The 24,306-nt window shown below is 44.5% G+C and overlaps 1 protein-coding gene across 8 annotated transcripts in view; it reads right to left on the bottom strand.

Moving 5' to 3' along the window:
• The window catches only part of LOC307216882 (uncharacterized protein), a 227,054-nt gene extending 202,955 nt beyond the window's left edge, over positions 1 to 24,099 (bottom strand). For all 8 annotated transcript variants that reach the window (XR_013839358.1, XM_079977576.1, XM_079977581.1 and 5 more), the window contains exons 1-4: positions 23,693 to 24,099; positions 5,152 to 5,286; positions 4,075 to 4,187; positions 2,116 to 2,211 (exon numbers count right to left, since the gene is read on the bottom strand). Coding sequence is in view for 7 of the 8 variants with exons in the window: in XM_079977576.1 (XP_079833702.1) it covers positions 2,116 to 2,211; positions 4,075 to 4,187; positions 5,152 to 5,286; positions 23,693 to 23,778 (430 nt within the window). In the remaining variant the exon portion in view is untranslated. The remainder of the gene's footprint in view (positions 1 to 2,115; positions 2,212 to 4,074; positions 4,188 to 5,151; positions 5,287 to 23,692) is intronic.
• Between the last annotated feature and the right edge of the window lie 207 nt (positions 24,100 to 24,306).

The following is a 24,306-nucleotide window of genomic DNA, read 5'->3' as shown; positions in this document are numbered from 1 at the left end:
GTTGGCTCATAAGCACAATTCCAAAATTTACAAGATCAGGCCAATCAAAATGTCACTTTTTTGGAATTTAAAAAGATGTGTGCTTTTTGCCATGGTCTGCAACCTTACTAGCAACCTCTGAGCCATGTACTTCCAACAGAAGTCTTCGCCTTCATTTCCAGGACCCATGAATAGCTTTTACAAATATTTCAAAGTGAATTTTGCCTATAGTGTCATTTACAGATCCAGAACTGGCAGCCTCTCAATAGCTCATAGCCCATGCTAGAAGTGATGACTGCCAGAATTCCAATCAGACCCTCAGGAATCAGTTGAATGTGCACAGACCACCGAGATAAAACTTCAAGCTGTAAAGAACCAGAAATGGCAGACTAAGCAGCACTGTTTTTAATGGTTTCGTGTCAGCACTCTAGTCAACTCCCCGGGAAATAACCACTGCAAAAATCCTCGTTTTGATTCCAGAATCCAACCTTATCGCTGCAGCTCCACAGTTTCTCCCACCTTAGAATGCCATATGCCTTGCGTGCTCCAGGGAATGCCTCTATGTTTTAGACATTAAGGTAATCGCTGCATTAACAACTAGAGATTCGAAACATCGGCTCAGATTCTTCCAACATTCCCCCCATCAGAGCTAAAGGGAGTTCTGGAGCTTCTGCTGAAATGGACACTGTGCAGATGTCAACGGAAACACAATTCCATTGGTGGGTCCACAACACAATGATCTGCATTCTCCATTACGCAAAGCATTGCATCTATAAAGACTCTGGTTGCAGTGGTAGAGTTATTCCTTGTTATACCTGATATGGTTTAGCTTCTGGGTCACATGAAAGTCATACCAATGCCGAAAGTGCATCAATGTCATTAAGCTGCACTAGTGGAAAAATTACTTGGAATAAGCACTCATGTTTTGTGTGCCCACAGCAACATACACATGACCTCAACCCACTCTCATCACAGCGCCTGTATTCAAGTTTTGATTCCTGTTCAAGACTTCAGACGAGTTCAGACAGCCAATGACCTCCCCATCAGAGTTTGTTGGGCTCCAAACCCCATTAGCTCAAGCCAGCATGGCCAATGGGTAAGGATGATGAGAGTTGGGGTCCAGCATCTGGAGGACATGAGATTCCCAGCCCCCTGTACTAGACACATCCCTTCCCTTCTCTCTCCCAATATTCGTAATCCATAATCCAACAAGACAGAGCCAAGTGTGGTACACAAATACACAAAACGGCTTTTGCAGAATCCCATGATCACACCCCAGCAGATTGCCTGGGATTACCAATGGAATGGTTTAATTTGGAAATGCAGTGAAAATATTATAAACATAAAGAACCGCAGAAAGAGAGGGAGAGGAGTCAATATACGATATATGAAATAACGTGATTTTTAAGAGTTTTTTGCTTTCCATACAATTAAAATTATAAATAATTTGTTTTTAAAAGGAATACCAACTGCATGAATTGTTACCTTCAAGAGGTAGCTATGCACACAACCACTAATCTGAATGCTTGAATCCACCCATTATAAAGATACAGACAGCTTCGCCAATATCAGGCAACTTCCAGGTTGCTTATCATAAGCAATCTCAGCTCGCAGTCAGGAATGCAAGGTGAAAGCGATTTCCATTCTGGCCTCAGTTTTCAAGAAATGCTACATTTCTCTCTTTATCCACTATTTAACATAAATTAAGTGCTTATTTGTCTAAGTTACAAATTTAACATAACTAACAATGCAGTTATCTGCACACCATCTACTCCCATGGAAAAGAAATATCAAAACAATGTAAAAAGATTTAAATAATAATAACAATTACGTATCAGTTGTGGGCTTTAGAAAACAAGTATGTGGTGAGCAAATCTGGTTGTATTTGCTGGGTTGTTCCAGACATGAGACAAAAAACACAATCCGCTTCTGTTTCTGGAAGAATTCGCTGACTTTCCAGCTTGCAGCTTAATGCCATAAGACACTACTCAAAATGTGCTAATGTACAACCGTGCAGTCGTATCCTTCCTCAGTGGGCTTTAATTGCCATGCCACATTAAGGAAACCGAATGTAACAAAGCTTTGGTCAGCACATGGCTAGAACTTCCCCAGAAAAATATGGAACTTCTGACTCACCATACTGGCAGCGGGATCCCTGAAATCCTGCTGGACACTGGCACATCCCCCCAGAGCATTTCCCTCCATTGAAGCAAGTGCCCACAGAGCACAATGCTGGAGAAAAAGGGGAGAGACAAGGCAGCAACAGTTATATGCAGAATCCATGAGCTTCTCATACAGCGAATACTACAAATGTTGCTTGAAAGCGAATGTGCCCAAGTCCTCCCTCCAGGATGGGAAGGGAAGCATTATTAATAAAATAACCCTGAGGGCTTTTGCACACATAACAAGGCAACAAATTATAAATGCATGTTCAGACAACAGGGTGATGAAACATTTCAAAAAGAATGGGAAAAATTTATGTCATACATAGGAAGGATAAGGTGAAATAATAAATAATAATAATAATAATAAATAATAATAATAGTGAAACCAGTAGAACTGAAATAAACCTCATAATGTGAAATACAAAGAAAATTTCTGGATAAAGAAAATAACAAAAAGTAAAACGTACAATGTGATTAATGTAACCAATGGTAGTTGTAAATGAATATAGACAGACAATAAGAATTGTATATACAGGAGGATTTATCTGACTATAGACACTATGGACAAATACAAAAGAATAATAATATACAAAACGGATGAAGACAATGCGAAAAAGTTAGATGTGATATAAAAGGTCAGAAGAGGGAAGGAGGGAAGTTGGCTCTGGGGAGCAGGTGTAAATGTGAAGTGTAATACAATATGTGCATGTGGAGTGTGCAAATGAAAACCAATAAAAAATATTATGGGGGGGGGATATAAATGCATGTTCAGCAACTGGCAGCTATGTTTTCCTAACATGTGTGCGCACAATACACCTGCATCCAAACACAGTTGCAGATTTCATGCTTGGAACTGTCCTACACTGCTGTTTTAATTAAATGCAAAAGCTCAGTGCTTTATGCTTTGCATTAAGAAGGTGCCAATCCTCAGGGCTGCAAATGTCCTCTCTAAAACCCTGGAATCCTGCTGCTAAGCAGTAAAGACATTACCAAGCTGCATGGAGCAAACGAGATGGATCAATGGTCAGACTCAGTATTTATTCAGTTATTTTGTTTATTAAATTTCTATGCCACCCTTCATCCTAGAATCACAGGGCAGTTTACAGTATAAAAATGCAAAAACACATTAACAGTCAAAACAAAGAACAACAACCCCACACATAGCCAATTTATGGCCTTTCAAAATTGGTAATTATCCAAAGGCCTGAGAGAAGAGGAATGTTTTTGCCTGGTGCCAAAAGATATGCAAACAAAGGCGCCAGGTGAGTCTCTCTGGGGAGAGCGTTCCGTAAGCAAGGAGCCACTGTAGAAATGGCTCATCTCTGGACCTCTCCTGGAAGAGGCACACAAAGAAGGGCCTCAGACGATGATTGCAGGGTTCAAGTCAATTCATATGGGGAGAGGTGGTCCTTGAGGTATGGAGGTCCCGAGCCATTTAAGGCTTTATAGGTCAAAACCATCACTTTGTATTGGGCCCGGAAACTAACTGACAGCCAGCACAGAGACAGGCCAGAATTGGCGTTATATGCTCCAACAGTCTTGGGCCCCAGTGAGCAGCCTGGCCACCAAATTTTGCACCTGCTGAAGTTTCCAAGCCTTCTTCAGAGGCAGCCCCACGTATAAAGTGTTGCGCATGGGCAACAGAAGTTAGGTTTTCCTTGTTCAGATAGGGGCATAACTGGGCCATCAGCTGAAGCTGATGGAAGGCACTCCATGCTACGAAGACCACTTGAGTCTCAAGCAAGAGCCAAGGATCCAGTAGTAGCTCCAAACTGCATAGCCACTTCTTCAGAGGAAGTGTAACCCCATCAAGTATAAAGGAGCTTCTTGTGTTCCTGCTTTTTTTTTAAAAAAAAAGAAAGTCAATCAAGAAGCATCTTTAAAGAATAATGAGTTAAGCAGCTCATGGTATTCTACAATCACAACTTACAGTGAAGGCACCCAGGTTCATCATCTTTCTTCTGGCTCCAGCCAGGGCAGCACTTAAAGACAGTGTGATGTTCCATGCTGTACACTTGCTTATAAATGGTATAATAGCTTGTCCTTTAAAAAGAATCATAGTAAAAGCACAGTGTAAGATAGCGCTAAGACAAAACATTGCCCTACTTTGTTCAGGCAACAGCTATGGTCTACATCCAGCACGCAAGGAAGAAAATAGCATCTCTATTTTGAGACACATTATCAGTTATTGCATAGCAGTGGTTTTCAAACTTCCTTTCTTTGGGGAATGCTGTTGACATTGAACTCACCTGATTTATCCTCCATGCATCTGCCAGGGGACCCACATATTACAGAAATAGGAAGGGGCAAAAAAATATTTAGTGAGTATATTAGAGGTTACCACCCCCACACTTCTGCTGCGCTTTTCTGCTTGTGTGGTGGCACCTCGGTAAAACCACTTCTTGCTGTTTGTAGCAGAGTTTTCCCCAGAGGCAAAGGACAAGAACAGAAGTCATACTCAAATTCACAATCAAGAGCTTCTTTATTGCTTGACTGGTTGCACAAGCATTTCTGTTACTATTATATACAAGCTATATACATTCCTTCTTTCTCTCTCCAGGATGGTATAATCTCAGTCCATTAATTAATCCTGACACAGCAAAACTCACAATATCAGCAGCACACATTGTCTTACTTCCAAACTTGTTATCAGCATGCGTGCTGACAGTGTGTGTGTGTGTGTGTGTGTGTGTGCTTTCCTCATGAGGAAATTGCAGCCTGCAACAACCTCCCTTTATTTGCACCTCCAGCTGACACCAATCAAGCCTAGAGTGCCACTCTTACACACTAACGAAAAATTCTGGAACCCTCTTTAAAACTTCCAGGAACCTTTTTCTGTTTCTTAAAGAATGTTTTCCTAATAGAGTAAAGCAAAGGTGTGCACTCAGCATCTCTTAACACTTAACTAATGTGTGGTAGGTAATCCTGGGTATGCCCGCTTGCTTAAGATGATGAACACTGCTTCACTGATCAAACCATGCTTTAAAAACACAGGACCATGTGTTACCTTCTCTCATAGGCCATGCACCATCTCTGTCCTGCACAGTCCTGCTTCCACATCTTCACCAAACGGGTAAAGGCTTGAACACATGGCTGGCGATGCCCCACCATGGCCAACTCTTGCTCGGAACAGACATTTGGCCTGCAATTTTGGGAGACGAAAATAAATCAAGAGCATGCCCTGTGGACACACAACGCCAGATAACTCTGTCAAACACTCCCAATTCTTATTTTGATTACCCAGATGTGAGTCACCAACACCTTCCTATCTACTTTATGTTGTAAACAGCACATAATTTTAGACAAAGCCTCTTCACCGGCTGATTCACACATAACTTGGTCTTCAACGGCTTAATTGCTTATCAATGATTAATTAGCAGATGGTTGTTCAGAGATGGAAAACCTGTAGTCCGCCAAATACTGGACCTCAACTCTCAGCACCCCCAAGCAGCACTGACAATGCTCAAGGATTATGGGAGCCACAGCCCAGCAACATCTTTTAAATGGAGGGGAATTATTGGTTTGTTTTTGTTCTTATTTTTATTATGTATTTTGTGTTTTTTTATTATGATTTTATGTTGTGAACCCCCCCCCCCAAAGTTCTATGGATAAAGGGCAATATAAAAGTAAAATAATAATAATAATAATAATAATAATAATAATAATAATAATAATCTGGAGAGCCACAGGTTCCCATCCCTTGTCTATTGAGTTCACTTTCCACAACACACTGCAGAGTGGCTCCTGGTCAAATGTATCTCTCGGAAGTCCCTTATCACTGGAAGTCCTCTGTTCAAATGTCACCACAGTGATGATCTCATTAGGTGGCCTTAGGCAAGCCACCCTTTCTCCATCTGCAGTATGGGGAATAATAATGTTCTTATTTTACAGGGATGTAGACCAAGCATATGAACCACTCTGAACACTTACCAGAGAGATTTTCAAGCTGTTTAGAAATATTTAGATAAAATAACTAACACACACACAAAAGGCTAAGTACCAGGAATTGAACCTGAGATTCTCTGCATGCAAAGTATGTGCTTTGTTCTTGTGCTCTGCCCCTTCCACAGTGGTAGTAGGGAGGAAAGCTGAACGGTCTCGCTGGAGAGAAGGCACCCCCCACACACACACCATCAACAATTTGGAGTTCTCTGTTATTCTTGCTATTTACTGCAAATTGAATCCGAGGGGAGTTGGAAGTTCAAACGCCTCAGCTCTTCCACATATTTCTATAGTGTCCAGAATAGAGCTTCTGCATCTCCCCACTCTGGAGATGACAAAGGTCCCTATGGGCTCCATTAACGTTTGTGTCAACAAAATGAGGAACAGAACACATTGCACTGCAAAAACTGTACGTGAGAGATATGTTCTCATAGAAGAAAATCATAGAGTTGGAAGAGACCACAAGGGCCATCGAGTCCAACCCCCTGCCAAGCAGGAAACACCATCAGAGCACTCCTGGCATATGGTTGTCAAGCCTCTGCTTAAAGACCTCCAAAGAAGGAGACTCCACCACACTCCTTGGCAGCAAATTCCACTGTCGAACAGCTCTTACTGTCAGGAAGTTCTTCCTAATGTTTAGGTGGAATCTTCTTTCTTGTAGTTTGGATCCATTGCTCTGTGTCCACTTCTCAGGAGCAATGGATCATGGGCTCCCAAACACAGTCAATAAGAACTTAAGGGCTCCCACTGGGACAACTGTTGTCCCTTCCAATGGGGGCCTGCTTCAAACTTAGATCAGGGATGGGGAATCAGATGTTCGATTAATGTTTCCATCATTCCTGCCCCTGCCCATGCTGACTGGGGTTGATGAGAGATTCCATCATCATCTTGGGGACTCCTGGTTCCCCATCCCTGCTTTAGACTATATACAGCAGAGCAGTAATTTCCAAGCTGTATTCTGAAGAAACTTGGTATGTATTTAAGCAAAGGTTGGATGACCACCTGTCCTGAATGAGTCTGGATTGCATGGGGACTAGATTGCCCTTGGTGTCCCTTCCAACTGTACGGTTCTATGATTCCTTGAAAGCCTGACAAGCAATAGGAGGAAAATCATCTCTTTCTTCCTTCATTGATTTTTAATTTCAAGTAATGTAACATGTCCATACAAGGAAAACACAGCTTAGTAGTTGTACAGAAAAGAAAAATAGCGCCTGACAGTTGTAGTTTTAGACCTTCCAGAAAAGGCAATCTCTCCAAAAGTGTCTCTCCATAAGGTTCCATGAGTCAATGGAGGGTGAAAACCATGTTCGATTGTCTTAGCGAAGTCAATAAAAAGACATCATGTCCTATAAAAGGTGTGAGTCTCCCCCCACTCCAATCGATATTCCTTTTGTGAAATGGTTAATTTGTCCATAAGCACGATGTCCCATACTTGTGAAATCCAGGCTTCAAAAAGATTTGTGTTTAAAGTTTTCCCATGTTTTGCAATCATTAACCTAGCTGCAGTTAACGGAGGCTGGGGTCATTGCTGGTGATGTTCTTAAGTAAAATGAGACAATAGGGCTAATTTTGGGTCTGGTTGCAGCAATAGTCCCATCATTTGAATAATTGTTTGCAAAACTTTTTCCCAAAAGGAAGTAAGTTTTGGGCAAAACCACCACACGTAGAAAGCCAGGTAAACTGAGTTCCCACCAACAACTTATGATTAATTCTATATATCCTGGCTGGGCACATGTAGCAGCGTTGTGCTATCTTTAAAACATTTTCTTGAGTTTCTTGGAGGGATCCAAATGATAGTCGATTCCAAATTTGTTCCCACAGTTGTTCCTCTAGTCTCCAAAACCTTTCCCCCATTTCAGTCTTAATTTTATCTAATTGTGTGAGGATTTTATCTAGTTGGGGGATGTTTCCCTTTCCTGGTGGGTTGCTCAAAACTAATTCAAGCTGCATAATGCTTCAGTACTTATATTCGGTTGGTTTAGAAAATGCATCATCTGGTGTATCTCTAGCCAACCACATGGTTTATCTCGCAACTTAAAATTTATTTCTGGAGCTGTAAGGGGCTTTTGATCAGCGTAGAAGCTTCTGAGTTTATATAATCCCACTGTTTCCCACCTGGCAAATGAGCCTGATTTGGCCGCTGTGCAGAAGGAAGTGTGTTGTGTTATTGAGAGAGAGAAATCATTTCTAAGATACAGTTTTGCCCAATGGTTTCCTGCAAAGTGCAAACACGGAGTATGGTTTGATGTGTTCTGGGCTCCAATGCAGGCAACAATGAAGCCAATCCTCTGCAATGCAAGCCATGAAAGGGCTTCTCAGAAGAAGGGTCTATTTGCTAAGTACCAGGCACTTATATATAGTGCTTTAGGAAGTTTGCACTTCCCATAAAAGCAGCACTGTAGCCCTTCCTAACCAAAATTACAAACTTGATTATCCTTGTATTACAGGTAGCAGGTGGGGACGGGACAGGGCTGATGTGGTGGGGCTCGTCTAAGTCCTCCTATTAAGGATGGCGGGGAAGCAGTCAACCAGAAACTCAGTCCTTTAACCACTACACTAGGCCAGCTATCCAGAAACATGTCCCCTAAAAAGGAAGGGAGTCTGGAAACTGGAGGCTAATCATCAATATGCCTTCTAGTCACCATTTCCCCCAACCAGAATCCAGAAACATGAATCGAGTGGATTTAAAAAGCAGGAAGATGAATGCCTTCAGGTGACATGCCTGCTCAAATATAACCAGTATAGGATGAGAAGTTTAGGTTGTGCTATGAATTTGCATTAACTGAAAAATGATCAAACTGTTTAGTGGGCAGCTGCTCAGTAGGTGCTAAACACACTATAGTAAGCGTCTAAATTCAGCAGAAGAGTCTTTTCACGCCCCCACTAAACGGAAGGTGTCCCAGCTTGTATCAGGTCAACTGAAGCGTCTGCTGTCTGAACACTATTGATCCCTGTGAAGTCAAGATACACTTGATTTGCCACATTACAGCAACCCCACCACCCGCAAGCAGGGAGACGTTCCAGGGGCAATGCTATAGGGTTTTATTTTCTTGAATGAGGAAGCACAGGTCTGAATATTTAAGATGTCTTTGTAATATAAAGGTAAAGGTAAAGGTACCCCTGCCCGTACGGACCAGTCTTGACAGACTCTGGGGTTGTGCGCCCATCTCACTTAAGAGGCCAGGGGCCAGCGCTGTCCGGAGACACTTCCGGGTCACGTGGCCAGCGTGACATCGCTGCTCTGGCGAGCCAGAGCCGCACACGGAAACGCCGTTTACCTTCCCGCTGGTAAGCGGTCCCTATTTATCTACTTGCACCCAGAGGTGCTTTCGAACTGCTAGGTTGGCAGGTGCTGGGACCGAGCAGCGGGAGCGCACCCCGCCGCAGGGATTCGAACCGCCGACCTTTCGATCGGCAAGCCCTAGGCGCTGAGGCTTTAACCCACAGTGCCACCTGCGTCCGTCTTTGTAATATATCTATTACAAAATAAGCCAGCACTGTGTGAGTGGAAGTAAGCTGATTCTTCAAAGCTGGCAGAAAACGCATCATTATTGTGCAAAGTTCACAGAGTCCCTGCAACCCAAAATATATATTTATTTTTTTACAGCCAGCTAATAGCTCTCTCTCTCTCCCCCTCTCTCCTTCAGTTCTTACAATGAACTGGTTCCTCTACTTCTCCTCCCAGCTCTAACATGACATCCGTGCCCCCGCCAAAAGCAGGGGAATAGAGATTCCCAGCTATTAAGGACAGAGAAGGGGAGGAATGGTAGGGCAGGATCTAATGGTAGATCTCAGGGTGATTTGCAGTAGATCAGAAAGGGTTTCTGACTCCCAATTGTTTAACTATTAGGCTCCTTTGAGAGGAAGGGCGGGATATAAATGTAATATAAAACAACAACAGCACCAGGAGCTTAGAAGGATGTGTCAATTTCAGTTCTCTCATTGCCTCATTTTTAAAGCTTAAATTCAGTTCTCCCCATTTCTGCAGCAAGCTGCAAACAGGAACACTGCAAAATCCTCACAAAAATTCACCAGCATTTTAGAGTGAATTTCTCCTAACAAACACGTTTTTTTTTGTATACGGTTTTGACCGATGTACACATTTTTGCAAAAGATTTCCCCAATACAGTTTTGTATGTTGTACTCACTAATATAATCATACTTATGCACACTTGTCCCTAATATATGCATTTTTGTAGATACTGGTTGGTTGGAGAACTGCATCAAAATAAATAAATCAGTGTGGATTTCGAGGCATGGCTGTCTTTTGGTTCTCAATTTGTGACGACTTCCATGTCTGAAACAGCCAAAGGTCACTGGCAGAACACTTTCCCAATGCCTCGGTTGTTACTGTACGTTGTTTGAGGATCATACTGGCAGATAACCAGCCTATAACATGGGGCATCTTTTGGTGTGCCATTGGTACATTTAGCTCTATGCTGACTGGCAGCAGCTGTCCAGTATTTCAGACAGGACACACTCCTGGCTTACATGGAGGAGCTGAGGATTGAACCGGGGACCTTCTGAATGCAAAGCCTCTGCTCTACCCCTGATCTATGACCTTTCCCCAACAAGGTTAAGTAACCTCCATTTCAGTGGATGACATTCACACATTCTGCTTCAAGTCATTAACTGACAAGCCATCATGTGACATAAGCACATGTGCAAATGGATCTAAAATTTGGGAGCACAATTTCACAAATCAAGGTTAATACAGTGGTACCTCGGGTTAAGTACTTAATTTGTTCCGGAGGTCCATTCTTAACCTGAAACTGTTCTTAACCTGAAGCACCACTTTAGCTAATGGGGCCTCCTGCTGCTGCCGCGCCGCCAGACGACGATTTTTGTTCTCATCCTGAAGCAAAATTCTTAACCCGAGGTACTATTTCTGGGTTAGCGGAGTCTGTAACCTAAAGCGTATGTAACCTGAAGCGTAAGTAACCCAAGGTACCACTGTAATCTGCAATTCCTACAAGCTAGATTTCTGATGTTTTGCAATAATTCCGGGCACTCTGAATTCAGTGTTGCGTTCTTCCAGTCATTCCATTTGTACAAGGATTTCAGCTTCCTAGATGAAATGACCCCACCTCTCCTCCCCTTGCATGCTATTCTGTGGGGTTCTCCTGACACAAACACCCCAAGCCAATATCAGGGGCCACAGAGGGGAGGAGACTGCAGAAAGCTCCTTGTGCAAGTGGAAGCAAAGTCTGATGCAACCGAATTTTAGATGCTGACCACCACTGTGCATCAGCATGTCCTAAAATGCTCTGTACTATACATCATGTTGTCATCTATCCTTACCTCTTTCTTGGATGGGTACATATGATCATTTTACAACAGGCCAACACTAAAAGTGCAGTAAAATCATCCTTGGTGCTTGGGAGAAGGACACAGTGAGTTAACCTAGGCTGAAAGCGCTCATCCTGGGGAAGCATATTCGTCTGTGCCCAAAGGTTCTCTTCCCCGATCGAAGCATCATTTTCACCAGCTTCTTAAATCTCAAACTGTCCCTAGGAATCAGAAAGCTTCTGGAATCTCTTTTTTTTTTAAAAAAAAAAAATGTATTAACCGGCCAATCAAATCAAATTAAATCACATCACATAAATTCCGAATTACAAAGCCGAATTTTAAATTTTGTTGGGGGGACCCATATTTCAAGATCCGAAGGCGGATTCTGATCATCTTCTTGCTACTGCGTTAATGTCCAAATCAATCCAAATCAGTCCAAACAGAGTTCATAATTCTATCCAGTCTTATCTTGCTGTTTCCACATCACATCTTGTTCATATATTTTCTCTTTTTTCTTTATGATCTCTTCTGATAGTCTCCTTAAGCCGATAAACACCAATAATAATCCTGTGTGAATTTTCTGTTCTTCCAATCCTCAAATCGAGATGGTTTCCATATATCATCACCTTCATAGATAACAGCGTTCTTTCCATCATTAATTACAGAACTGTCATTCTTAAGTCCCACTGAGGAGTTTCACCCACAATATAAAAACAGCTCTATTTCTCTATTTCTCCTCTCAGACTTAAGTCCTCCGACAGAACTTCCCAATATGGCGACGGCATTTTTAACTGCGTCATTCCAAAGCTCTTATACATTCCACACTCTTCTTAAAACATGCTTTGGTTCGAAAGTTTATCTCCACACAGCCTTAAATCCACAACTTAAGTCCTTAAAACGACATTTCTGACTCAGGGGAGGGGATTCTTGTTTAATCACATAAGGAAAGAAAGGAAAGTTTTTTCCCCTCCCCCATCAGTCATTTGCCATACCGTATCTTGGCGTATCTCTTCTGTTAGCAGTCTTTACTCCCCCTCCTTCCTTGAGATATGTGCATTCCTTCATCCAAATTGTTTCTTTTGAAGTTCTTGCAGCTAGTGGCGCGGATCAGGGACGGCATCCAGGAGTGCCAGAATCCCACAGGAGGGCTTTGTGCCTAGTGCCCCCATCCCCACAAATTCGGGAGTGGTATAGGGCACAGCAGGCAAGGGCAGTCCCCCCCACCATCCTGGGGGGGGGGTAGGGAGGCTAATTACTCCCATCATAGCCTCCAAATTACCTCGTGTGGGTCGGAGAGATGTTATTGTCAGCCATCTTCCGATGCGCCCCCTAGTGGCCCCCCGAAAGCTTCTGGAATCTCAATTGTTCTTTCAGGCCGATCTGTTCTCATCTGTACAATTTTCCCGCAATTGATTGCTGAGACTTATCTCTGGCAAGAGCAAACAAAACACAAAAACCCCTCACAGTGACTATGTATATATATTAACACATGCTATAATCTCCAGTAAAAGAAACAAATGGAGATGTAGCAGGCTTTAGGTTTGTCTATACATACCAAGGAGATTAATTTTGACCTCGCTGGTGAAAACGTTTTAGAAGCATGCATTTAAAAGCTTGCTGCATAATTGTCACTTCTCTTCCTTCCCTCCTCCATGGTTACAAAGCATGGATCTACATGGATCCTCAGGATTTTTGCATTGGGCTACTCCAAACTTGGAGGGACGCAGGTGGCGCTGTGGGTTAAAGCCTCAGCGCCTAGGGCTTGCCGATCGAAAGGTTGGCGGTTCGAATCCCTGCGGCGGGGTGCGCTCCCGCTGCTCGGTCCCAGCGCCTGCCAACCTAGCAGTTCGAAAGCACCTCCGGGTGCAAGTAGATAAATAGGGACCGCTTACCAGCGGGAAGGTAAACGGCGTTTCCGTGTGCGGCTCTGGCTCGCCAGAGCAGCGATGTCACGCTGGCCACGTGACCCGGAAGTGTCTCCGGACAGCGCTGGCCCCTGGCCTCTTAAGTGAGATGGGCGCACAACCCCAGAGTCTGTCAAGACTGGCCCGTACGGGCAGGGGTACCTTTACCTTTACCTTTATACATACCAAGGAGATTAATTTTGACCTCGCTGGTGAAAACGTTTTAGAAGCATGCATTTAAAAGCTTGCTGCATAATTGTCACTTCTATAAAACCACAATTGTCAGTCTCCAAATATATGGCAAATCAAATGTTACCATACTCGCCTATAGATGCTCAGAAATGTGGAGAAGCAGAAGACAGATGTGGATTTACTGCAGGGGAAACCCTGTGACTCTCAATAGCTCAGTCAGCACAGCATGAGACTCTTAATCTCAGGGTTGTGGGTTTGAGCCCCATGTTGGGAAAAGATTCCTGCATTGCAGAGGCATGGACTACACGACCCTTGGTATCCCTTCCAACTCTACAATTCTATGATTATTGAATTACAACTCTCATCAGTGCTGGCCATCAGCTGGTCCTCTGTCTGGGAGGACCAAAGGTTTTCCCTTTCTGGTTTACTGACTGCTGTACTCCCTTACACCTGGTAACAAAACCCTAGAAACAGACCTGACATAAGACAGATGGCTGCTAGGCATAATAATAATAAAATTTAATTTATATCCCGCCCTCCCCAGCCGAAGCTGGGCTCAGAGCGGCTAACAATAAAAGTAACACAGCTTACATAAAATCAATTACCGTATTTTTTGCTCTATAAGATTCACATTTTCCCTCCTAAAAAGTAAGGGGAAATGTGTGTGTGCGTCTTATGGAGCGAATGCATGCTGCGCAGCTATCACAGAAGCCAGAACAGCAAGAGGGATTGCTGCTTTCACTGCACAGCGATCCCTCTTGCTGTTCAGGCTTCTGAGATTCAGAATATTTTTTTCCTTGTTTTCCTCCTCCAAAAACTAGGTGCGTCTTGTGGTCTGGTGCATCTTATAAAGAGAAAAATATGGTAATTGAAATGCATTCTAAAATCAACTCAAAATCAAATTAATGGCAACCATTGGGCTAGAGTTCTGTGAGGATTACCGAAGAAGGGGGTCAGACTGTGCCTTGGCCGAAGGGCCTGGTGGAACAGATGTCAAGTGCCACAGGGCCCTAGTCTCTTGTGACAAAGTGTACCACCAGATCGGGGCCACGGCCGAAAAAGCCCTGGCTCTGTTCGAGGCCAGCCTCTCTGTGGCCCGGGATCTCCAAGATGTTTTTATTTGAAGACCGTAAGGTCCTCCATAGGACATACCAGGAGAGGCAGTCCCATAGGTCCTAGGCCGTATAGGGCTTTAAAGGTTAAAACCAGCACCTTGAACCTGATCCTGTACTCCACCAGGAGCCAGTGCAGCTGGTATAGCACAGGGTGAATGTGATCCCACGGCAAGGACCCCGTAAGGAGTCTCGCTGCAGCATTCTGCACTCGCTGGAGTTTCTGGGTCAGTCTCTAGGGCAGCCCCACGTACAGTGAGCATAATGGCGATCTAGTACCTCCAGCATTGGAGGCACCATACCTCTGTACCAATCACTGAGGAACAGCAGGAAAGGGTTACTGTTGAACTGAATTTTTTAATTAAATTGAATTTATACACTGCCAAAGGAGCCAAGGACTATAGGACTCATGCCCTGCCTGTAGGCTGTCACTAGGCATTGGTTGGTCTTTGTGAGTAACACGATGCAGGACTACATAAGCTTTTGTCTGACTCAGGACAGCTCTTAGGTATTCACAGCTATCTAATTCCACTCAAAATATACTCTGGCCATGAAATTATACTACATAAACTACATCAACAGCATTTGAAATTCAGAAATATAATCTAGGTGCCAAATGGCTCCTTAAACCAGGGTTACAGTTATGAAAGCGGAATGTCTATTTGCCATTTGGGGGCCAGACAGCTCGAAAGTCATATTTTTATACAACTTTTTGGTTCCTGAAAATTCATTCTGATTGTGCAGATAAAATATAATGGATAAAAATCTATAGGATGTGTTGCTAGTCTGTGAAAACAGTCAAGATCCAATGATCTCCATGCACCTCGAAATGGTGAAGAAGTTGGCGTCATCCTGGCACCCGGGCATCTTCACTTGAACACTGATCAATCAATGTATTTAACCAGCACATAGTTCAATGTTATCTATGCCACCACCTACCTTCAATGGCTGTATGCAGTTAATGCGAGATAAATTTGGCTGTGTGCATATAAACAACGAACAGGGGATGCAATTAGATTTCAGAACAGTGGAGTCTATCAGAAAAATAAATCAGTCACTCTAAGGTTACCATACTTAAACAAAGCTTATGTAGGAAACAGAGAGAAGACTACTGAACAAAGCTGATGCACTCTTTTTATTTGAAAATACGAAAATCAGTATCTTACATGCAGCATTTGTGAGAGCCTTGGACTAACTCAGATGAATGCACTCACTGACGTCAGTTGATGGGATCATCTATCTAATGTGTTCCAGGAAACCCTGGAGTTCCTCCAAAGTTCATCAGGGATTCTTCAATGAGGAAATCAGAAGGAGTGGGCAAGCCTCCTTTAACAACACCTTGCCCACCATCATCTGCCTTCCCTTTCAGTGTACAAGCTGTATGTTCTAGATTTGTTTCATTATGAATCACTTCCCATGAAACGGCCTGAAGCAATTCAAGAATAAAAGCATCCACAATGAAACCTATATGAATACTATTTCTAAACCAAAGTAGACAAACGTTGGGATTTTTAAAAAATCTCCACTAAAAAGGCTTGTTGGAAGAGAAAGGTCTTCAATAAATAATACTAATACTAATACTAATACTAATACTAATACTAATACTAATACTAATAATTTATTATTTATACCCTGCTCATCTGGCTGGGTTTCCCCAACCACTCTGGGTGGCTCCCAACAGAATATTAAAATAGAATCAAACATTAAAAACTTCCCTAAGCAGGTGCTAAGGCAAAGGGTAGATGGCCTACATCACATGGAATGGACCCCTGAGTGGTCTGTGCAAGCCCCTCTCCTGCAGAGTGTAGTGATCAATGGGATATATAAGGGGGTGAAATGATCTTTTAGGTGACCCAATCCCAAACTGCATCTGGCTTCATACACCAACACTAGCAACGTAAAGTTAGCCTGGTAGCTAGTTGGCTGTAGTCATCTCATGGGAGTGATAACAAGGCCTAGGAGGCAACCCCTCATTCTGAGGGCGGTAGAACTACAAGAGGGCTCCCTCTGCCGATCTTAATACCTGGAATATTATTATGGGAAGGGGGGCAGTCTCTCAGATATGTACCTAAAACATTCCCTGATATTCTGTAGCATGTCGAGGTTTCCTGAGTAGATAACGCCATGTGAAAGTGTTCGCTCAAATTCGAAAGTTTTAAAAAAGAACTGATCAATTGCATCTCGGCTGGGAACATACTCCTTTTCCTTTACACTTGGTAGAAATAGTATTTTCTTCTACTGGAGTGCTCTCTCTTTATATATATATATATATATATATATATATATATATATATATATACACACACAGTCGTAACTTGGAAGTCAAATGGAATTCATTCCGGAAGTCCGTTCGACTTCCAAAATGTTCGGAAACCAAGGCACGGTTTCCGATTGGCCTCAGGAAGCTTCTGCAGCCAATCGGAAGCCACGCCAGACATTCGGGTTCCAAAAAACGTTCGCAAACCGGAACACTCACTGCCAGGTTTGCAACATTTGGGAGCCAAAACATTTGACTTGCAAGGCGTTCAGGATCCAAGGTGCAACTGTATACAGATAATTTTTCCAACACATTGTTGCCCCCTCCATGTGTCTTAGAAGGTAGGCTGTTGCCTATTACTGTTTGCATGACGATAAATCAATCCGAACATTAATTGTATGAATGCAATCAACATGCACTTTTTCTAAACTTAATGTAGCAATCGGAAGTGGGAAGCATTTAAGCCAGGTGTGGTTTTCCTGCAGCCTTCAAGTTGGTGAACTGAAGCTCCAATTAGTCGATTTTTGCACCTTCTTACTGAGACTTTGGCTGAGTGCATATAAACAACAGGACATGGGTGGCGCTGTGGTCTAAACCACTGAGCCTAGGGCTTGCCAATCAGAAGGTCGGTGGTTTGAATCCCCGCGATGGGGTGAGCTCCCGTTGTTCAGTCCCTGCTCCTGCCAACCTAGCAGTTCGAAAGCACATCAAAGTGCAAATAGATAAATAGGTATTACGCCGGCGGGAAGGTAAACGGTGTTTCCATGCGCTGCTCTGGTTCTCCGGAAGCGGCTTAGTCATGCTGGCCACATGACCCGGAAGCTGTACGCCAGCTCCCTCGGCCAATAAAGCAAGATAAGTGCTGCAACCCCAGAGTCGTCCGAGACTGGACCTAATGGTCAGGGGTCCCTTTACCCTTTTCCTTTCACCGAGACTTACAAAGCAACCTAGCTCTTCATAATAGCAACCCTTATAAATGTGTGACTGTCTTAATATTCCTGGCCACTTTTGCTCCAAAGCACGCCACCTCTTTAGATAGTTGCAATAAGGTTAATGTAGCAAGTAACGCGGGAAGCAACTGCCACTATTTACCTCAGATTGTGTCATAAAATCTTTAAAATCGTTAAAATACAAAGCCATCACCTCTCAGCATCTTTATCGTAGAAAAACATCACATCCAGGTTTGCCTCCCAGAGGACATGACTAGGAGAGGGGCGGGAAACCATTTTACAGCCTGAGGGCCTCTCACCCTTTGGGGCAAGCATCCAGGGGCCACATTCCAGTGGGTCCAGAGGCAAAAGTGGGAAGAGCAACAAATGGAGATTTTGACCTTCAAACAAAAGGCTGGTGTCTCCGCAGGCCAAATACAACCTCTCTGCCCTTCCCCAGGCAAAAAATGAGACCCTATCTGAGTTCAAGGACCCACTGCAGTCGGGCAAAACCACTCAATGCTGGTACAAAGCAGGCATGTTGAGAGGCTGTGGCTGGGGAGAGTCCCATGGGCAACACAGAGAGAGGCTTGAGGGCTACATTTGCCCCCCAGGCCAGAGGTTTCCCTGCCCTCACACTAGGAAGTGATAGCCCTAGCCTTTAATATTAGGAGAAAGGTGAAAACTAAAGATATGTTACCACACTAATTTCATATGTTCTCACTCAGGAGTGGGACTCTCCAAAAAGGTTTTAGTTATCTCAGAAGAAAACAACCCTGAAGTGAACTTCAATGTGTTAGGCGCATTCTAACACCAATTATCACCCAATAATTAGAATACGAAACTGGTAGCAACAGTAACCACATGAGTCATCAATCTTTGTTAAGTGCCTCACATAAATGCCCTAAAACAGGCTTCCTCGACCTTGGCCCTCCAGATGTTTTGAGACTACAATTCCCAGCATCCCTGACCACTGGTGCTGCTAGCTAGGGATCATGGGAGTTGTAGGCCAAAAACATCTGGAGGGCCGAGGTTGAGGAAGCCTGCTCTAAAACACCCCCCCCCCGTCTTTTCCACCGCTGTGACCCATCTTTGACCCCAGCACTGTGCACAGGAACCACTTTAAGTTGTTTACTGTTTACTATGCCCATTTTTTCTCCTCTCCCCCTTGGTTCTCAAACTTAATCCGTTCCAGAAGTCTGTTCCAAAACCAAAGCGTTCCAAAACCGAGGCACACTTCCCCATAGAAAGTAATGCAAAATAAATTAATCCGTTCCAGACTTTTAAAAACAACCCCTAAAACAGCAATATAACATGAATTTTACTATCAAACGAGACCATTGATCCATAAAATGAAAGCAATAAACAATGTACTGCAGTCACACAGTCAATCAGTCAGTAGCTGAACTGGGTTCCACACAGTCACAAAAAAAAAAAAAAAAGAGCCGCAAAAACAAAAATGCAAAATAGCAAAAACAGACAGGCCTCAGCAATAACACTCAAAACGGAAGCTCAGAACAGAAGCATGGCACTCAGAATGGAGCACGTTCAGCTTCTGAAAAAGGTTCACAAACCGGAACACTTACCTCCAGGTTTGCAGTGTTTGGGTTCCAAGCTGTTTGAGTACAAAGGCATTTGAGAACCAAGGTTCCATTGTACACTTTCCCTCCCTTTGTGCTCCCTAGTTTCTGCTGTTGTCCCTCCTTTCACTACTCTTAAGAAAATGAAAGTTACCAGGAAAAAACCATTAAAAATGGGACATGGCCCTGGTGAGAGCCATGTTAGGTTCATCTGTGACCTAATTACAAGTCCTGACTTATTAGTAGAAGACCTCTATCCAAATTTATTTTCAAAGGTGGATAAGGTTTACAGGTGAGGACTATGCTATCTCATGTAAAAAATAATAATACAAAAAGCCAATATACATTTCCCAATGGAAAGCTGTAGATATTGGTCACAGGGGGAAAAGGAAATTAAAAAATGACACAGTCCCAAAATAGGAGCACTATCATGGGGTGCTAAAGATGCAGTGACGATCTATGACTTCTAATATCAACAAAAGCAGTTTGAAACTGTGAACCTGCCCTTTCTGCTCCCCAGAATAATTCTGCCTAAAGATGGTTGCAAGAGGTACAGACAGCAGCCTGCTGCCTCTTCCCTTCTCCCCACCCCCCGCCCTCACCGCAAAGTTACACATCTCCCTAATCGTTTCTCTGTTCAATAACCTCCGGAGACCTGAAGTCTGCAGCTATTGCACAAAGCAGCTGTCAAGAAAAGAAATCCAATTAAACTTTTTGCCATGGGGCTGACCCCGATTGTAGGCTGCAGTATAGACCAGACAGTGTCACTCAAGCATTAGGTAACACACAAGAACAGGCAAGGCACTTCACACAGCAGGCACAATGCCACACTCTTTGACTCCAGTTAATTAATGCAGCATAATTACAGCCCTCCTGATTCTAACCTCTTGTCACAACGGCCAATTCAAATCACCACTGCATATATGAAGCACATACTGAAATTATCATTAAGAGCAATTCGATCATTTTATTACAGAAAATGAAATGTGCCCTGTCTCCAAAGCCAGAAGATCAGGGACATGCTATGAGTTTGTGCACACTGATGATGAGTTACCTCTTCCCTTCCTATGGTTTTCTTCAACCAGTTTTGCCTCTAGGTCCCAGCTCACAGAGGACCAACGCTAGGCTGTCGTATTGTACAAAAGTCTTTATTGAAGTTCAGTTTCCATTTCAAAGCCACAGCGTGCAGCCCTACGTCTTAAACCCTAGATCGGCGAAGTCCCATCTGAGTCCCCTCCCCTATGACACCAGTTTAAGATCCTAGCCCTGCTCCACCTTTTACGCTGCTCTCTCCTCCTCTGGGTCCTCCTGCCCGCTGGGGCATTGCCCTTTCTGGACTCTTCCGACGCTGAGTCGCTTAGCTCCTCCCCCTCCCTCCGGCGGGCTTTAGGACCCGGTTCCCAATCCTCATTCTCTGCTGTCCCGCGCTCCTGTACATTTGAACTTGCCTCTCGCGCCAGCCCAGTGACCTTTCTCCTAACCGTTACACTACTTCAGTCACTGCTTCCCTCTTCCGGGACACTGGCCGGATCTGACCTCTCCTCCGTTGTCCGACTTTCTGATGGAGGCGTGGTCAGCCCTGCCTTATCTTCTCTCCCTGGTGGGGAATGCACTGGCCCCGATCCTTGGGACTCTTCCCCCCCACTCTGCTCTGGTGGGGAAGCTGGTCCTGATTTTCAGCTACTGCTCTGGGAGTCCCTGCTGCCCCCTTGCTCCTGGGGCGTTCCCCTTGGGAACCCCCTACCCCTGGCCACTGGCGCCCCCTTCTGTGAATCTTCCGATTCGCTGGATAGGCTCATGGAATCCCTCGGTCCACTGTCCTCTTCTCCTACGCTCCCCTCGGATTCTTCCCCTTCGCTCTCCATCTCCTCTCTTCCCTGTGCCTCTGCTCCTGAGCCCCTGACAGTTGGTATCGGCACTGACCATGGTTTGAAGAGGGTTTGCCTCAAAACAATGATTAATGTCACTGGGAAGCTGCAATTAAAGTAAGCTATGGGGAGGAAGAAAGTTGTGCAGAAAAGGGGAGGAGTGAAGGAATGCAAACCCCTGCAACCCTAAACAGTGGTTTGGCGATCTGGACCGCCGTGTCTGCACAGAACCTAAGACTCTGACTATAAGGATAGCAATAAAGGCATACTGTTGGATAACTAAACCATGATGGCATGCCATGTATGCATCCTGCCCAAAGAGTAGCATTTAGAAGGCTCTTTGTATGGAATAAAATTAAATTCGCTACATATCACTTGAAAGCAAAAACAAGCAAAAGCAGATTGCATGCAATGTTGCAATTGTAAGAACGTTTGATGGAAGCTCAGCGCCTCCCTCTCCTAGCTTCCTTCCTACATACACCATCACTCAAGAAACCCAATGCAGGAATCTGCCTTTTGGAAAGAGGGAATATTGGTCCATGTAGCTTAGTAGAGCAGTGGCTCTCCAAGGTTTCAGGTAGGAGGCATTTCCAGCTTTACCTGGAGATTCCAAGCACTGAACCTGGGACCTTCTGCATGAAAAGCAGAGATGCTCTACCACTAAGCTGTGGCTGTACCCAAAGGGTCTAACAAAAGAATTCACTTTGCTATGGGCATGCACCAAAAACAAACACCAAAAACAAATCACATGGAAGGAGTGCACAATGTGAATCTGTTACACATGCAAAGAGCTAGAAGCCACAACTTATCAGGGTTTTCCACCACACCTCCACACGGAAATGCTTATACAGTATGCTTTTCTCAGCCATGACCAAAGGATAAGTGGCCACACTCTTGTCAGCACAGACACAAAATGCATGTAGACATTTTGTCAGTGCACAAAGCAGCTGTGAATTCCACAGAAGCCAACAAGAGTCCACAAAGTGAGGGCATTTAGAACTGAAGTGAGATACCGCCTTAAGTACTTTAGGAGGAATTCAGTGTCGCGCTAAGGCGACTGCTCCATCAGTGCAAGCATTCCTGCTTGCCGGACAATCTGCCGTCTCCCCTCTACACAAACCTGCTATTCCAGGGTTTCTCCTGGCCCTCCCAAGAGGATTTGGAGATAATGGAGGGCAGGGGGAGGTGGAGAAATAACGCAGGGGGAGGAAAGGGGCTCAAGTCGCATTGAACTAGTTTCTGCTAGCACAACAACTTACTTGAATCTGGTCCTTTGTCTGAAAAATGCTTACTGACTAAAGGGAGTAAAACTTCCCCTGCTCCCAAAGAGCAAGGATGCCTTAATTTACTAAAGCAAAATGCCGCAGATAAACTTGCACATGTTTAGTCTATTAAATCCTGAAAAATCACCTCCCCTCAATGCTTACCTCCCTGTCTTGCATTCAGGAAGTTCCTGGTTCAACTCCCGCTATCTGCCACACCATAAACTTAAAGTGCATAAAATGCACGTTTGAAGTACATGACTTCCCCCAAAGAATCCTGGGAACTATAGCTTCCTCTGGAAGAACTGCAATTCCCAGCACCATTAACAAACTACAGTTTGTTATGCATGTGCTTTAAATGTGTAGCTGGATGTGCTTTGAATGTATGGGGTAGCTCTGCCCAAGAACTCTGCCTGCGATGTTGGACAGCCATTGCCCATCAGATGTGACAATATCGGGAATAGAATGGATGGACAAACTTGGCAGGAAGCAGAGTCCTATAGGGACGGTTTCACTTTAGCAACAGCACCCTTTTATTAGCCTTCCTCATTCACAGGAACGCAGGAACCTCCTGCCTTGTACTGAGACAGACCTCCATCTAGCTCAATATTGTCTACACGGGTGAACAGCAGCTCTCACTGGTTTCAGGCAGCCCCACCTGGAGACACTGGGGATTGAACCTAGGAAATTTTGCATGCACAACAGATGCTCTCCCAATAAAACTGCTAATACATTTGCAATGCTAAGCAGGGACTGGTGTGCTTTTGAATTGGATGTGAAGATTACGGCAATGCAGGAGGTTGGACTAGATGACCCTTGCGGTCCCTTGCAACTCTACAATTCCGTGATTAAATAAAGAGGCTGCAATCCTGTTGTTTAGTCGTTTAGTCGAGTCCGACTCTTCGTGACACCATGGACCAGAGCACGCAAGGCACTTCTGTCTTCCACTGCAATCCTAGCCATGCCTAAACTCAGGACTAAGCGCAGCTGAATTAAGATGAGCATACATCCAGGTGAATGGGGTTAGGATAGCAGCTTTAGAGAGGGGGGGGGAACAAAACGGGAATTCCAAGACATTCCACCCTTTGTGCGGGGATCAAAGCGACCCGCCCCCGCTCCGTTTCCCTCCCCGCACAGAACAAGATGCAAAAGGACTCTGAGCAACCCACTCCCCTTTCCAAGGAAAAAAACAAGACCCGTCCGCTCCACTCACATGCCCTGCTGAAGTTGCAGCGGCGCGCTGGGCGAGACCACCAGGTTGCCAAGGATGCACACGAGCCACGCTCCGCTCGGGGTCATCTCGGCGGGGCTCCGAGGTCGAAAGCCGCCAGCTGCAGGTCTTCAGCTGCCCGTCCCGGGCTGGCGCTGCTGCAGAAGAGCAGCGAGCTGCGGGAAAGTTGGCATCGGGGAACTTGAGAGGGGACGGCCGCTGCGCGCTCGGATTAAGAGGGATTAAGGAGCCTTAACAAAAAATAATTTTTTTTTGAAAAATCGGGAAGCGCTGCTGCACCGGCGGCGTACGGAGGAAGCAACCGATGAGGGCAATTTCCCTCCAGCTTTCTGCGTCTCTCCTCGCCGCGCTGCTCGCCAGCCCCGCGCAAGCAACAGGCTCCGCTGAAGCTCCACCTCCCAGGAGCAGTTTACAGCCCTCCAAACCATTTAAAGCCTCTGCCGAGCCAATCACGCCTTTCCAAGTTCCTCGCCCCGCCCACAATTTGTTCTCTGCTGGGATTCCTAGGAAAAAAGAAGAACAACCCGTCAACGGGGATGGACTATCTAGCTGAATTTACAGCCCCACATGGGGGAGTCAGGCTCATTTGCTTCCCC

Source organism: Podarcis cretensis (genome assembly GCF_951804945.1).
Source record: "Podarcis cretensis genome assembly, chromosome: 5".
Classification (NCBI taxonomy): domain Eukaryota; kingdom Metazoa; phylum Chordata; class Lepidosauria; order Squamata; family Lacertidae; genus Podarcis; species Podarcis cretensis.
This window is presented reverse-complemented; position numbering and strand designations above follow the sequence as displayed.